This window comes from Trichomonas vaginalis, chromosome IV (genome assembly GCF_026262505.1).
Source record: "Trichomonas vaginalis G3 chromosome IV, whole genome shotgun sequence".
Taxonomy (NCBI): domain Eukaryota; phylum Parabasalia; order Trichomonadida; family Trichomonadidae; genus Trichomonas; species Trichomonas vaginalis.
In genome coordinates this window covers 28,722,141-28,737,958 of record NC_067206.1, presented here as the reverse complement: position 1 = coordinate 28,737,958, position 15,818 = coordinate 28,722,141, and the positions used below count along the sequence as shown (strand labels likewise).

The 15,818-nt window shown below is 31.2% G+C and overlaps 7 protein-coding genes and 1 pseudogene across 8 annotated transcripts, besides 13 other annotated features; 3 read left to right on the top strand and 5 right to left on the bottom strand.

Moving 5' to 3' along the window:
* Positions 1 to 1,522: 1,522 nt before the first annotated feature.
* Positions 1,523 to 1,552: a terminal%2Cinverted (terminal inverted repeat of MuDR-3_TvMULE3 transposon ID:TVAGG3_0186330).
* Positions 1,523 to 2,785: a mobile genetic element.
* Positions 2,756 to 2,785: a terminal%2Cinverted (terminal inverted repeat of MuDR-3_TvMULE3 transposon ID:TVAGG3_0186330).
* A 39-nt stretch (positions 2,786 to 2,824) lies between these two features.
* On the top strand, positions 2,825 to 3,820 carry TVAGG3_0186320 (STKc GSK3 domain-containing protein; the record flags this gene model as incomplete). The annotated part of the gene is made up of 1 exon (XM_001314393.1): positions 2,825 to 3,820. The coding sequence occupies one exon, from the start codon at positions 2,825 to 2,827 to the stop codon at positions 3,818 to 3,820; it is 996 nt and encodes a 331-aa protein (XP_001314412.1).
* Positions 3,821 to 4,034: 214 nt separating this feature from the next.
* TVAGG3_0186310 (beta-lactamase superfamily domain-containing protein) lies at positions 4,035 to 4,939 on the bottom strand (the record flags this gene model as incomplete). Its single annotated transcript, XM_001314392.1, has 1 exon — positions 4,114 to 4,920. One exon carries the CDS (start codon positions 4,918 to 4,920, stop codon positions 4,114 to 4,116), a length of 807 nt encoding a protein of 268 aa, XP_001314411.1.
* A 227-nt stretch (positions 4,940 to 5,166) lies between these two features.
* TVAGG3_0186300 (uncharacterized protein) lies at positions 5,167 to 6,183 on the bottom strand (the record flags this gene model as incomplete). The annotated part of the gene is made up of 1 exon (XM_001314391.1): positions 5,167 to 6,183. The coding sequence occupies one exon, from the start codon at positions 6,181 to 6,183 to the stop codon at positions 5,167 to 5,169; it is 1,017 nt and encodes a 338-aa protein (XP_001314410.1).
* Positions 6,184 to 6,670: 487 nt separating this feature from the next.
* Positions 6,671 to 7,848, bottom strand: TVAGG3_0186290 (protein serine/threonine kinase protein; the record flags this gene model as incomplete). The annotated part of the gene is made up of 1 exon (XM_001314390.1): positions 6,720 to 7,832. One exon carries the CDS (start codon positions 7,830 to 7,832, stop codon positions 6,720 to 6,722), a length of 1,113 nt encoding a protein of 370 aa, XP_001314409.1.
* Positions 7,849 to 8,571: 723 nt separating this feature from the next.
* Positions 8,572 to 8,612: a mobile genetic element.
* Positions 8,572 to 8,612: a terminal%2Cinverted (terminal inverted repeat of ISTv3 transposon ID:TVAGG3_0186280).
* A 253-nt stretch (positions 8,613 to 8,865) lies between these two features.
* Positions 8,866 to 9,767, top strand: TVAGG3_0186270 (annotated as a pseudogene). Its single transcript has one exon. A coding segment is annotated over exon 1 (902 nt).
* Positions 8,866 to 9,767: a mobile genetic element.
* Positions 9,768 to 10,321: 554 nt separating this feature from the next.
* Positions 10,322 to 10,409: a mobile genetic element.
* A 154-nt stretch (positions 10,410 to 10,563) lies between these two features.
* Positions 10,564 to 10,651: a mobile genetic element.
* A 162-nt stretch (positions 10,652 to 10,813) lies between these two features.
* Positions 10,814 to 10,898: a mobile genetic element.
* Positions 10,899 to 11,261: 363 nt separating this feature from the next.
* Positions 11,262 to 11,303: a mobile genetic element.
* Positions 11,262 to 11,303: a terminal%2Cinverted (terminal inverted repeat of ISTv3 transposon ID:TVAGG3_0186220).
* Positions 11,304 to 11,331: 28 nt separating this feature from the next.
* On the bottom strand, positions 11,332 to 12,471 carry TVAGG3_0186210 (protein serine/threonine kinase protein; the record flags this gene model as incomplete). Its single annotated transcript, XM_001314388.2, has 1 exon — positions 11,332 to 12,471. One exon carries the CDS (start codon positions 12,469 to 12,471, stop codon positions 11,332 to 11,334), a length of 1,140 nt encoding a protein of 379 aa, XP_001314407.1.
* Positions 12,472 to 13,197: 726 nt separating this feature from the next.
* Positions 13,198 to 13,294: a terminal%2Cinverted (terminal inverted repeat of Maverick-3 transposon ID:TVAGG3_0186020).
* Positions 13,198 to 15,818: part of a mobile genetic element that runs on past the window's edge.
* On the top strand, positions 14,411 to 14,773 carry TVAGG3_0186200 (uncharacterized protein; the record flags this gene model as incomplete). Its single annotated transcript, XM_051225805.1, has 1 exon — positions 14,411 to 14,773. The coding sequence occupies one exon, from the start codon at positions 14,411 to 14,413 to the stop codon at positions 14,771 to 14,773; it is 363 nt and encodes a 120-aa protein (XP_051110791.1).
* On the bottom strand, positions 15,039 to 15,623 carry TVAGG3_0186190 (uncharacterized protein; the record flags this gene model as incomplete). The annotated part of the gene is made up of 1 exon (XM_051225804.1): positions 15,039 to 15,623. One exon carries the CDS (start codon positions 15,621 to 15,623, stop codon positions 15,039 to 15,041), a length of 585 nt encoding a protein of 194 aa, XP_051110790.1.

The following is a 15,818-nucleotide window of genomic DNA, read 5'->3' as shown; positions in this document are numbered from 1 at the left end:
TGAAGAAATTGCATATTTTCTTGGATAATTATTATCATTGCACTTTAGTGTTTTATACAATCCCTAAAAAGTTAATTAATCATGTCGTTTTGCATAATTTTTGTAATTGATGTATTAACGTTATACATATTATAATGAACCTAATATTATAATTTTTTGTAAATTGAATGGAGTAAATGACTTAACAAAAATTGAAATCTTGTTCTCAATTTTTTTCTTAATAAATTCTTTCTTGTATTTTTCATTATTTATTCTATTTATTCTTTCCTATGTTGACAATTAGGCATGCTTTTGCGTTTTATAAAATTTTGGCTGTTTTTCCTCATTTTACTAACTTATTTTGTTGAATTACTCAACATAAGGGTTGCTGATAAAATTCAAATCATAAATATCATGCAACCAATCAATACCAACAAAGTTTAATTAAAATAATTCACTAATCATTATTCTGTAACCTAAATATCATTTCATACAAATGGTTATATCATTTACCTTATTTAATATAACAAAATTAGTTAACATCAATTCATTATCTAAAATGCTGATTCATTTCTATATTTTATTGCATTTTGTTTTCAAATTCTAAATTGGATTTTTTATTTTTGGATTCAAATGAATAAAAATCTTATATTACATTACTTTGCTATTGGGCACTATAAAAATATATTTCTTAATGATATATTCTGTTGGTTCTATTTTGAATTTATATATATACCATATAATACCATTAATAGTGAACATTTTTATGTGCAATTGGGAATAGTGCCCATTACCTAACTAGTCCTTGTCTTAAAGATATCGAATAAAAATTAGAATGTGTTTGATAAAAATATGCTTTCTTTCATTTTATTAGTTGAGTATGAGAACTCTTATTTCATGGTGGATCTTTATTAGGAAAATAACAAAAAAACCAAAATAACTACAATAGGAATTCATATTGAAGGCTGTATATACAACTACAATGATCTGACCGATAAATTAAACTATATTGATATATCGACATGCTAGCTGAAATTGATCAAATCGGGATTCAATTTGTTTTAATGTATTTTGATTGCCTAGTTAAAGTATAAAATAAGTATTGTATGCGCATTCAACAAATGAACTATGATCTTAATGAATATAAACTAACGATATAAAAATGTGGCAAACCGAGTAGGTGCCAAAAGTGCTTACTCTTAAACAACCGTCGGATTTCCGGGTGAAATCGTGACACACTTTCGTCTTTCGTAGGCAGTGGTGGTTGTTACAAAAGGTAACTTCGAATGTAGCGTGAAATCTGCAAAAAAAATTCTGAAATTTGAATGGAGAACACAAAAATTGAATAGTTTACGTCAATAAAAAAGAGAAAAATGAAGCCAATGTGTCTCGAACCTAGGACTTAGAGCAGCAATCCCACTGTTTATCCCATTACACTACATGCATCTCTCACCTCAGTGAATGAGATCAACTATATGATAACTTTTTCCCCATTATATTCTTGTGGAAAAGTGACAAATAGCAACTTTGACCCTCTCTCTGTGGCAAACCCAAATTTTAGCTAAAAGTGACAGGAAAAAAAAACGTTTAGTATTAAAAAAAAGACCGATGAGAGCTTCGTTCGAAATATAGAGGGAACTGAGAATGCGCAACCATTCTCAGGGAATATTGGATGCTATTCCCGTTCCCTCTGTATGGAAAATTGAGGTTTTCAAAGGGAGTTAAAATAATATCAAATTTATACTAATTTACTTCAAAATACAAAAGTATTTGACAGCTAAAATTAGTTACTTTAGCAAGCCTATCAATACCCTTTTACGATTATTGTTACTTTTTCGAAATAAAAGTAAAAACAAATTTATACTAATTTACTTCAAAATACAAAAGTATTTGACAGCTAAAATTAGTTACTTTAGCAAGCCTATCAATACCCTTTTACGATTATTGCTACTTTTTCGAAATAAAAGTAAAAACAAATTTATACTAATTTACTTCAAAATACAAAAGTATTTGACAGCTAAAATTAGTTACTTTAGCAAGCCTATCAATACCCTTTTACGATTATTGCTACTTTTTCGAAATAAAAGTAAAAACAAATTTATACTAATTTACTTCAAAATACAAAAGTATTTGACAGCTAAAATTAGTTACTTTAGCAAGCCTATCAATACCCTTTTACGATTATTGTTACTTTTTCGAAATAAAAGTAAAAACAAATTTATACTAATTTACTTCAAAATACAAAAGTATTTGACAGCTAAAATTAGTTACTTTAGCAAGCCTATCAATACCCTTTTACGATTATTGCTACTTTTTCGAAATAAAAGTAAAAACAAATTTATACTAATTTACTTCAAAATACAAAAGTATTTGACAGCTAAAATTAGTTACTTTAGCAAGCCTATCAATACCCTTTTACGATTATTGCTACTTTTTCGAAATAAAATAAATTTATTATCAAAAAACCTTTTTTTTCTTAGTAAAAATAAACGAAATTTTTTACCTTATGAACTTTTGATGGAAATATGCAAATTTAAAATAATAAAGAAAGCCGCGAGCAAAGCGATCGGCTTAGTTCGAAGATTTTGATTCAAATCTTTGCTGATCTGTAATTCGCGGAAGCCGCGAGCGAATCGAGCGGCTTAGGTCTAAGATTTTGATTCAAATCTTTGCTTATATTCCTTAAATTCTTTATGAAACTCGCAACAGTTCCATAAAAAATTTTAAATTCTAAACTGTCGAAATTACCGATCGGTAATCACACCCTTCACGGGTGTGTCACTTTTAGCTAAAATTACCCCTACTCTTTTTTCATTAAATTGAAACGTTTTTAATTTTCAAAAAAATGAAAGCTCGCTCCTGTCTCCGTAATAAAAAAAGACAACCCCGCAAAGTCGATAAAATTGGTAATTACACGGTTATGAAAAAAGACTTTGCTTCGGGCGCATTCGGTTCTGTCGCTCAATGCAAGACAGATGATCAACAAATCGTTGCAATTAAAAAAGTAATATGGAATAAGTCCATAAAATCTCAAGAATATGATATATTACTATCTCTTGACCATAGAAATATTGTCAAAGTTTACGATCATATTGTAGATTCTGAATCAAACCAGAGTAAGGTTAATGAATTCATTGTTATGGAATATTTAAACGAGTCCTTATTCGACTATATGATCGAGTTCAATCAAAATCAAAAACGCATTCCAATGTTAGATATCAAATTATTTGCGTATCAAATTTTTTCAGCACTGAATTACATTCACTCCAAAGGTATTGCACATTGCGATCTTAAACCTGAAAATATCCTTCTTGATAGATCTAGTGGCATCATTAAGGTTGCCGATTTCGGTTCAGCCCAATACATAACTCAGGCCTCTGCGAACAACACATATATTGTATCCAGATTTTATCGTGCACCCGAGCTACTCATTGATGCAAAACAGTACGATACTGCTGTTGATATCTGGTCAACCGGATGTATTATTGTTGAAATGCTTACAGGTCATACATTATTCCATAGCAATAATTCGGATGAGCAGCTTAAAGCCATTTTGAAGGTTCTTGGAAAACCTTCATTTGACGATTTGCACTCAATCCCACACAAGAAAGTTGTTCCTCAATACAGAGACCAAACAACTCCAATAGAAAGTATAATCCCATCAAATACTCCTCAGGATTTGAAAGAATTATTGAAATCTATTCTTGTTTTCAATCCGAAAAAGAGACCAACTGCATTGGAATGCATGAACCACAAGTTCTTTGATGAACTTTTTGTTCCAGACACGACAATGCCAGATGGAACTCCTCTTCCTCAACTTGATCGCCAAAATTTGAAATAAGATAAATAAAATGTTTGTATGTATAGTTTATTAATCACCTTCTTATTTTCCAAATTTCTAATAAATTCAAAAAAAAAAATAGTCTTATGAATGATCAGAATGTACTTATTGATTGTGGAACAGATGTCAGAAAATGTCTCCTTCGAGAAGGAATCATATATTGAAGTTATTAATTTATTCAAAAAAAATTAAAATAGTTTTATTGAAGGATTTGGTGAAAAGATATAAAAAAGTGTTTCCAAACATAATGAATCAGGATACAAAAATAATTATTTATACAATATTTGTTTAAATTAAACATGGATAGGCTTTGTATGAATGCCATCGACTGCTTCTATGATTTCAATGTTTTTGGTTTCAGGAAATTCTTGCTTATTTGTATCAAAATAATTTTGAATAAATTCATGATTATGTGTATGAGTCATATGGACTAAATATGCTACTTTTGGCTTAATCTTTCGGATTTCAGCTAGTGATTGTTCATAGCTTAAGTGTGTTTCGTGATCTGTGTTGGCAAGTGTATTAATTACAAGTATTTCGCTTCCATCAATGATTTTATATGAATCATTTGGTATAGTCTTGCAGTCTGTTATGTAAGTAGCGTTGCCAAATCTGTAGCCAAATATAGGAAGCTTTCCATGCATAATTGGAACAGGAGTAAATGTCACATCACATAGTTTGAATGGACTTGTAGTTATATTAACATCGAATTTTCGATCATCTCCTTCGACCAATGTTGAATATTTACCTTTAAGCTGTTTGCCACAAACATCGTTGCAATATATTGGTATAGGATGCCCATTATAGAACTTTACTAAATCTGGAAGTCCATGTACATGATCTGCATGACAATGACTGATAATAATTCCTTCAATATGAGTAATTCCTTCTCGAAGGAGACATTTTCTGATATCTGTTCCACAATCAATAAGTACATTCTTACCATTAGATATTTTAAGAATTCCACAAGTCCTATAACGTTTATCTCTTGGATCTGTTGACGTACAGGTTGGGCAATCACAGTTAACAAATGGTATGCCACCACTTGTTCCTGTCCCTAAAAGTGTTAAATCAATTGTCATCCCTGATTCTCCTTCCATAACTCAAGATGATGATCGGAGGACGATTGCGCACGTAAAGTGTCAAAAATTTTGTAAAATTTCATATAAAAATTTTATGTATGATGAAACATATGAAGCATTTTCAATTTTTAGTATCTTTAAAATTGAATGTAATTCAATTTTTTAGGCGGCTCATTGAAAATCTGTCAAGCATTTTATTTGATCTGGAATAATTTTGGTCTAAACCATCGTTACTGAAGTAGTTTTCTTTTTTCAGAATATTTATTATGTTCCACGGTATTTTGTTACATAGTTATGAAGTGCAGTGTTATTATTTGGACAGTATTTATTCATACTTTCCAATAGTTTAGGAGCTACATGGGTATGATGTATAATTTGCGCATAAATATTATTATTGTATATGCCTGCTACATAACCAATTTCATTATCCGCACGTACAGTATACAGATGTCTAACCGTTTCGTTTGGACGAATTGAAACAAAATTGACATTGTTGTATTTGTACAAATTATACGTAAATATGACATTGAAAAGATGCTGGTCGTGCCAGTCTTTATCCCACAAGAAATACAAAAAGAATAAATCCAGTGCTCGTGTAAACGGTTCAGTGTAGCCAAAAAAAATTCCTGCACATGCTATCATGGCTCGATTTTTTGGAGTTATTCCAAGCGCTCTTATAATATTATCGTAAAAAGTATACGATACAGGTTTTCCTTCTTCTATCATGTAGAATTTATCAGGTTCGATGCCATCGTTAAATGGATCACCTTGAAATATAGTATCAAACATGTCACATTTCATAATTCGATCAAATCTATGAAAATTTCTTTTCGCAATGTAATAATTCCATAAATAGATGAGAGAATAGTAGTTATGTGCCATTGTGAACTCTGGTTTGCCCATGTTGATGATTTGTCCACCGCACAGTTCTATGTCTAAGATCATTTCTTTAGTTAACTTGCCAAATGCTTCTATATCAACAAGGATTGCAACTGTACACTTGCATCCAGTATGTCGTAGTGTTCGCATGAATAAATTAATGTTTTCAATGTTTGTTATGCTTCCTGTGATGATTAAGTCTCGAGGCGAGCTGTCTGATTTACCATTCCTAACTGTGAAGTTACAATGATGGCAATTAAGAGTTCCATTGAAGTATTTTATATTTAAGTCGGTTCGAAGATAAATGTCTTGATTAATACTGAACCTCCAAGTAGAAATATTATGTCTAAAATTGATAGGCCAATTAAACATTAGAGTGTTCCAAAGGTATAGCGACGACATCGTTGCAAAAATAAAGAGAATAGGCGATATGACAAATGACAAAAGATTTATAATATAATTATTTGCATTTTGCAGGAAACATGAGTAAAATACGTTGCATTATAAAAGCTGTTACGAATATGGCTGAGAAATGTGTTAAAAAGAATTTGTAAACTACGCGTCAGAAGGAATCATTTCCCCACTTTTTGAGATAAGACATACAATTAATTATATGATATCAACTCAAAAAGTCAATTTTTTTTCCTTTATAAAACAAACAATACAAATAGAATGAATTCATATGTTTTTTACGATTTGCTTCAAATTTTGCGATTTTCGAGGTCTTCAAACTAGTAATTTCAGAATAATATGCAGCTTTAATACGTTCTATTGCTTGCACAGCATATACAAGCTCTCAAATTTAATAATTTTCTCTCAGAGAAAGTTCCTTACATAGTCTCTCATTAAATGAGAATTTTATCATAAGAATTGCTTTAAGAGTTTAACTTATAAATCAAACATTTAATTTAACCAACAAATAAACATACATAGAATGATTAGTTGATTGACTTTCTGTAACCACGAATGAGAGGAGGCATAATCTTTGCTCTCTTTTCTCTTCTTCTCGCTTGAGGTGTAATAATTCCGCGATATTTCTGTTCTAATGCCAAAGTTGGCTGTGATTTTGATGAATTTGGCTTGGTTTGAGACATATAAAAAGCAGATTTGATTCTTGTCTTGAAAATAGCTCCAACGATAATGTTTTTCATTAAATCCTTGCATACAAAGTCCTCACATTTGTATTTCTGCTGTTCATGAGATATCATATTGTCAGCGATACAAATTCCATCAATCATTGATGCAATGTCTGCTTCCATAGTTCTGACCCACTGATGACTCAATATTTCATCAACTGTAATCCTCTCTTTAGGATTTCTAATGAGCATTCTTGATATCAAATCCTTAACTTGTAAACTGAGATGAGAAGGATAAACGATATCATCATAGACGATTTTTTGGGCAAGGTTGGTCACACCAAAGTCAGAAAATGGAAAAGAACCAGTAACAAGTAAATAAAGGAGAATGCCTGCACTCCAAACGTCAATCTTTTCAGTATACTCTTGGCCGACTATTAACTCTGGTGCAGCATAATAAATGGATCCGCATTGAGTGGTCATAAGGTTATCCTTTGAAAACAGATTGGAAAACCCAAAGTCGATTAATCGGATGTTGTGATTCTCGTCCAATAGTATATTTTCGGCCTTTATGTCTCGGTGTGCAGCATGACAATGTTTATGTAAATAAGATATTGCCAGCATTAGTTCTGAGAATATAATTGATGCATCCCTTTCATTCATCTTACCAGATTTGTAGATTTCATCAAGCAAGGTTCCGCCAGAAATGTATTCCATTACGATATAAATAAACAAATCGGATTCAAATGCTTCATAAAACCTGCAAATAAATGGGTGGACGGCTTCTTTCATAATGCAAATCTCTTTGTTTAAGAAATACTCTATTTTCATTGTATCAATTGATGTTTTTCTAATAATTTTAATTGCAACATTTGTTTCAGTAGGCTTGTGAATTGCAAAGCATACCTTTGAGTATTCACCTTCACCAAGCGTTGACTTAATTTCATAATCTCTAAGAAGAGACGCGTCTATCATTTTACCAAAAGGCAAATTGAACTACTCTTTCAATTTGAATTTGACAATTTAAACATAAATCGGTATGTAATTCATAATATCTTTAATAATATGAAATATTCATGAGAGCAGATTTGACATTATTTGAATAAAGCTCACAAAAATTTCCTATCTAAAAATTTGAATTGCCATAAATAGATAAACAACATAAAATCTTTTAGATTATAGTAATATGGAATATTTTCGTTAATCGAGATTTTTAAGATCACCGAAAATCTTATTCTATTACTATATACAAGATATTTCGCACACGCATGAATAATCACATTGAAAATTTGTATTAGATGTCAAAAAAATCAAATTTTTCAATAATTGAATAATTTACAAAATTCTAATAATAGTGGAAATTTTCTTATCGCCAGGACCAATTGGCTATGGTAGAAAATTTCCAACCTTTTATTTTTAAAATTTGATATTGTGGATATATTTTTCAGATCTCGACTTTACCAATCCTAAAATAAATATCCTTGAATATGAACTACCAAACTTCGGCGCATCAAAAATATATATCTCCCCAGCGTTCTTGCATATCTATAGTTTTTACCGAAAGATTTTTTTTCTTTTTAATTCAAAATCAAATCGTAAGCATCTTAATCCATCTACTGCATTCTATGGATATTCCTGTGAATTATTTCTAAAACATTTACCCCAATTTTATTTATCAAATTCATCCATGATTTTTCTCGCATAAAGACATATGTGTTCCATATTAAGTTCTGTCAAAATGTAAGCTATTCAATTCTATCATCGGGGGAAGTATCACAAATCTATCAATTTTTTTGTAAAAGTATACAAAAACATATGGTGTTCAATTAGTTTATAATAATATAAATATTAAGATTATCCAAAATAAGAAAAACTAGGTTTTGAGAACACTTTTGAGATGATAATCAAAATATTTTGATTGAAAAATAATATATTATTTATCAGATATAGCATGGATTTTTTCAAATTTAAAAATTCTGAAAAATAAAGAGTTTTGTAAAGTAAAAAAATGAACGAAAACTCGAGACCTCGTATTCCAAATGAATGGGTAAGATATATGTATGAAAAACTTGAAAGTGGTGAGTTAACTTACGCAACAGTTTTGAAAAAGTTCCATATTCATATCAAAATGTTACAATTTTCAAACAAATTTCAAGAAATACTCTCAAAAAAGCATTCAAAGAAATCGGTGGTACACCAAAAATTAAAAGTGGTCCTCCACAAGAGGAATTAACTCCAGAATTAATTTTGAAGGTTCAGAATTCTTATGAAAATTACAAATGTGGGGTTCAAAAATTGTATTGGACTCTCAATATGAATCCAAAACAATTTCAAATCAGTTACAATGCAGTTATTAAGGCAGCAAAATTTCTGGGAATTTACAAAGAAAAAGATAAAAGTAATCCAAAAGCATATTATGTGGATTATGAAGCAATTCTTCCAAATACAATCTGGCATGTGGATATTCATTTTTGAAGAACCAAAAACTTTACCGGTTTATGGAATAATTGATGACAAAGTCGTTATTTGTTAGCATTGAAATTGCTTCGTAACAAAAGTTCAACAGAAACTTCAAAAGTGGCAATTGCAACAGTTCAAAAATATGGAGCACCTTTCTGTTTCTGGTCAGATAACGGTAAAGAAAATGAGGGAGAGTTCACAAAATTTTTGAGTACTTATGACATTCAAATCAGAAAATCAGCTCCATACATGCCACGTCAAAATGGCAAAATTGAACGCCTCTGGCCATCACTGGACAAAAATGCTCCAAAGTCTTCAGAATTTGAGAGCATCAATCAGGAATTGGAAGAATTCAGGCAAAAATACAATGACATGCCACATGGCGCTCATCCAAAAATTGGAGTTCGACCATACACTCCAAGAGAGGTTTACAACAAATTTAAGAAATGGACCAAGGATGATAAACCGCTCTGGAAAAAATGTGTTAATAAGCAGTGGGAAGTTGAAGAGATTCCAAACTATTGAAATATTCTATATTTTTTCAAAAATTCTCATTCAAATTTGAATTTGGTTTTCAAAATTATGAATAAACATTATTTTTATTAAACTTGATTTTTAGCTCTAAAGAATCAAAAGAATTTAGCGAGAAAGAATATGCAGCTCACATAGGGGTAGATAAAGATATATCTCGAAAAAAATTGAATTTATTGTAAAGAATGAAGAAGTTCATTTTAAGATTGAGTTGATTTTCAACCAAAACGAGAGAGCATGCAGGCAAATGAAATTCGAAAAGTGAAAGGAATGACATATGCAAAAGAAAAGATTCAAATAACGCAAGCGAAATATAGATCAGTTAAAATCACAATAAAATTTCGATCTTTTCTACAGGGAACTAAAGGCTATGAGGCACTAATATATAATCAGTGCCTCATAGCCTTTAGTTCCCTACTAAAAGTGAGAAAACTTGTTCGCAATGCGAAATGATTGCGAACAAGTTTTCTCACTTCAGCGAGGGAATTGTTCCTTATGATGCATACATTATAAATATATACATCATAAGGAACAATTCCCTCTAGATAGCTGGGAAACTTTCTCTAAATAACTTATCATTTGGAGAAAGTTTCCCAGCTATCTACTGGGAACTAAAGGCTATGAGGCACTAATATATAATCAGTGCCTCATAGCCTTTAGTTTATTAAAAGAGAAAACTTGTTCGAAATGAAAAATTGCGAACAAGTTTTCTCACTTCAGCGAGGGAATTGTTCCTTATGATGCATACATTATAAATATATACATCATAAGGAACAATTCCCTCTAGATAGCTGGGAAACTTTCTCTAAATAACTTATCATTTGGAGAAAGTTTCCCAGCTATCTACTGGGAACTAAAGGCTATGAGGCACTAATATATAATCAGTGCCTCATAGCCTTTAGTTCCCTACTAAAAGTGAGAAAACTTGTTCGCAATGCGAAATGATTGCGAACAAGTTTTCTCACTTCAGCGAGGGAATTGTTCCTTATGATGCATACATTATAAATATATACATCATAAGGAACAATTCCCTCTAGATAGCTAGGAAACCCTAAATTAACTATTAATCTTTGAGATATTTTTTATTGAGGTTAATACGTTTTTCTAAATAATTAAAATGTAAAATTTTGATTATGAACTCATCTCTAATATTTTGGCTCTTTAATATATTTGAATCATGATCTTTGAGAAGAGTTCTCAAAAGTATTCACAAAAGCTATTTTTCCTTGAAATTTAAAAATCCTGTTTATCATATATTACCAAATTCAATTCCCTACATATTTCAAAATATTCTATGAACATTTCAATTTTTGAAAAAACATATTTTTTTCCAAATATATTTATTATCATATTTCTAATAATATTTCCTAAAGCGTCACTTTTTACTTCCTCGACGATTATTTCCCTCTCAAAAATTCAATAGCTTACATTTTGACAGAACTTCATATGTAACAAAATTTAATAACAAACAAACATGATAAGTTTAATACATATTATTCAAGAAATTTGGTTTCTTATTTGTTCTCAGCTTGACTGGAGAAGACATATGGATCTTTCTTGACATGGTTGGTTGAATCTTACCGGAAATGTTCTTGGAAAGAGGAACTTTTTCAATTGAGATTGGTCTGAGCATTGGAAGAGATCTAGAGTTCATTGGCTTTGTCTGAGACATATAGAATATAGACTTTGTTCTACTGGAATAGATATCTGAGCGAACGATGTTCTTTATTAAATCATCACTTACATCTTCAGAAGTTTTGTATTTTTCAGCCTCAAGTTCCAACAAATTGTCATCAATGTATATTCCTTTGATCATCTCATCTATTTCCTTAGCGTAACTCCTTAGCCATGGATGCTCCAATACTTGGTCGATTGAAATTCTTTCCTTTGGATCTTTGGTAAGCATTCTCATAAGGAGGTCCTTTAAGCTAAATGAAAGAGAACCTGGAAATTGGACCTCACTCATGACAATTTTTTGAAGACAGATTGACATGTTTTCATGATAAAATGGGAAAGATCCGGTTGTCATTATGAAAAGCATGACTCCAGCGCTCCAAATATCAACCTTTTCTGTATATTCTTCACCTAAGAGTAACTCAGGGGCTGCGTATAAAATTGAACCGCAATGAGTCTTGAAACAGTTTCCGTGGTCTGTCTCTTTAGCGAATCCGAAATCAATAATCCTAATGTTGTGATTGTCATCAAGTAATACATTCTCAAGTTTAATATCTCTGTGTGCTATGTGAGCTTCTTTGTGTAAATATTGTAGTGCTAAAGCGAATTCAGCGAATGTGATAGCTGCATCGCGTTCATCAAGTTTCTTCTTGGTTACTTCATCAAGAAGTGTTCCGTTCTTCAAGCATTCCATGATTAAATAAACATAATCATCTGATTCGATAACATCGAAGAATCTGCAAATAAATGGATGATGGACTTTCTTGAGTGCGTCAATTTCATTTCTTAGTGGAATTCGGTTCTTATCCTTGGCTTGTTCCGCTTTTGGAATAATTTTTACAGCAACGCGAACACCAGTTGGCTTATGAATGGCTTGGTAGACTTTGGAAAAGCCTCCTTCACCAATACTGCTCTGAAACTCATAATCACTGATCAATTCTGCATCCATTTTTGAAGAATGATATCAAGAATTTTGAATCAAGTGTAAATAAGCTAAGTATTCAAAATTGAAAGTATGCACAGTAGATAGATTTTACACAATTGAATGGAGTTTTGAAAAGCTATTATAATAATCATTGAAATATTAATGTTAAGTTATGATAATATATAACTTATAAATAAAGTTTTGAAGCATTTTTATTTTCAATTGCATTTTATATTTTTATACCACTTCTTTGTTATTTTATAATATTTAAGGTCATGATGGATGAATATACACTCGCCAAAGTATCGGCCAATCTGTCAGAAACGATAAGGGTGTTTATCTCAAAAGTAATACATCGATAAACGGAGTTATATTTTAATTTCGAAAATGTTTAGGTATATTGCTTGATCAATATTTTTAATTATCAAAGATCTGAGTTAAAATTGAATACAATTCAAATAAATTATGACTACTGTTATCTTCTATTTAAAATAATAAACAAACAGAATATCTTCATCACATATGGTGAATTTATCAATAAATTGAAGGTCGAAGTAAAAATTATTTGTAAACTTAATTTGATTTTTATTGAATGGTAATTACTATTAAACATATATTATTGATATTTATAAAAAATTGAAAAAATGTCAAAAAAGTTTCTTTCTCAACGAAGTTTATTGTTTATAACAAAGTTCTGTAATCTTTTTTCATAAGCAAATAAGTGAAAGAACTCTGCGGATATGCCTATTTAAAAAAAAAAAAAAAAAAAAAAAAAAGGTAGTGGGGCTTCCAGGCACTTCGTGCCCTCTAGCCCTGAAGATGTTTAGTATAAATGAAGTTTATATTCGGAGGACTCTTCTTCTTCCTCCATTGCTTCTGGGAAAAGCCTTCTTCTGGGTCGAAAACATTATATAATGTGTCGCTTTTCACAAATTATATATGTTTTCATGTTTTGTCACTTTTCTGTCACTTTTCAGGGAAAAACATTTTTATTATTATATATAAATGAATTTTACAAAACCACCGTTACCGTTCTTTGGAAATAAGAGTAGATGTAAAGATATTATATTGAGAGAACTTAAGAAACTACCGAATGGTCTAACATTTGTAGATTTGTTCGGTGGAAGTTTCTATATATCCCATTTGTGCCATATAATATTTCCAGACTCAAAGATTATATGCAATGACTTCGACAACTATATGGACCGTCTCAAACATATTCCAGACACAAACAAAATATTGAGTGAGTTAAAAGAAAAGATACCTATAGGTAAGATGGAACGTATACCATTAGATAACAAAAATATTGTGAGAGAGGTTTTGAAAAAAGCAGAATATATAGACTGGAATAGTATATCTGCTAGACTATTATATAGTGGTGCTATAAGAGTTCATGACATTGAAACACTTATGTCAAAAGTTTTATATCTTAACTATACAAATGTTTTCAAAGAGGACATAGATAAATATATTGAGGGTATAGAGTTTGTGAGATGTCATTGGACAGATTTGTATGAAAAATATAAAGACAAGGAAAATGTTTTCTTTATAGTGGACCCGCCGTTCTATAACACATGGGATTTTCAATACCAAGTAGACTGGACTTTGAGAGACTCTTTAGAAACTTTAGACGTTTTACATAACCATCCATGCTTTTACTTTACATCCGATAAAAGTGGTTTGGAAACCGTTATGAGATGGTTAGAGGACATACATGACTATGAGTTTATATATGACAAGATAGAATATGAGAGAGGTCCTATAAACTGGAGAAAGTGTCACAATAAAGAAATTTTATTAGTAAGTAAATGTGGTTTGAAATAGGACTACTTGTTTTAGGTTTTTTCCATTGTGTCATTTATTTCTTTGACGTGGCAGAAAAGTACAGAGAATATGAAGATGAACCAATGCCTGCAAATGTTCAGTATATGTACTCGTAAGAGATATTTTTATCTAATATTAAATGGACGCACAGAACTTAGCGAATGCACAGCAACCTGGACAACCAAACCCAGAGAATATTCCAAATGAAGTTAGAATACAAACTGCAATGGCAAACTATGGTCAAGTGCCAACAGATGTACAAATGCAAACTGCCATGTCAAATGACGCTGCGTTAGGTTTGCCACCATGGTATGCAAATATGAGATGGAAAGAGTTTTATACAAACCCTGAAGTGGGATATAAACAACTTTATGCAGATGACGCGAACACAGGAGTTGACCCAGAATATGTTTTCTACCAGAGGAGAAACAGAATGTATGAGCTCCAGTTAAAGAATGCTATGGAACTCAACAGGAAACGTAAGAGACTAGGCGGACATTAGATTTTTACATATAGTAAAATGGGTTTCTTCAGTAAGATAGGAAACTTCTTTCGAAATGTTGGAAGAGGTATATGGAATGGAATAAAAACCGTAGGAAGAGGAATTTGGAACGGAGTCAAAAATATTGGTAAAAGAGTAGGTCAGTTTGTTGGTATTATACCTAAAGACCCTGAACCAGAAGAACAAGCTCCTGTTATACAACAGCCTGAACCTGCACCACAGTCTAGTTGGCAACCAAATCCAACACCTCAACCGTATTAAAAAGTTATATTTTTACCGTTCGATAGTAGTTGTATATGAAACTAAGTTCTAAGTAAAACGCATGGTATAATGGAATTATTCTTTTTCTTCCATCTGTAGTAAACCATACTTGAAAGTCTGAAATACTTCCACTTGGTGGTTCGTATAACTTTGTAGGTTTTTCGTAAAAGTCATTTGCCAAGCATAAGAAAGAGTTTTGGGCGCCAGAAAATGAAGCATGAACAATAATAGCAGCTGGGTCGAAAACATCTTTAAATAAATATGGTTCATCTCTTGCATATCGACTGTAAATATTTGCTAAAGGAAGTTCGACTTTCTGATTTAACATTCTTTGCAAATAATACCATGACATTGCAGTGAATTCTGTATATATTTGTTCGTCTTTCTTTGGATTGTCTTCGTAGATTTGAAATGACACTTGTGAATTTTGTTTGTCATATACAATTCTCACATAAAGTGTGCTCTCGGTATTTGCATATTCATCAGCATATTTTGCATAACATGAATTTATTTTATCTTCTATATTTTTTAACGCAGTCTGTAGAGAAGATGAAAGGTCAACTTGTATTAGCTCAATTTCTTCCCACATTTTTCGTTTCCCTTCAGATATATAATCTATATGAAACCTTACAATAAATGGAAAACTTTTATCTTCTACAGACACAAACTTCATTCTACGAAAGCCAATAGCTTTTGTGACAGATGGGTCTCTTAGCCATCTTAATGGGTAGTCAAAACGATAGCCTTCATGCTTTACGGTCTCTGTCTCAAACTTTTGACCGAC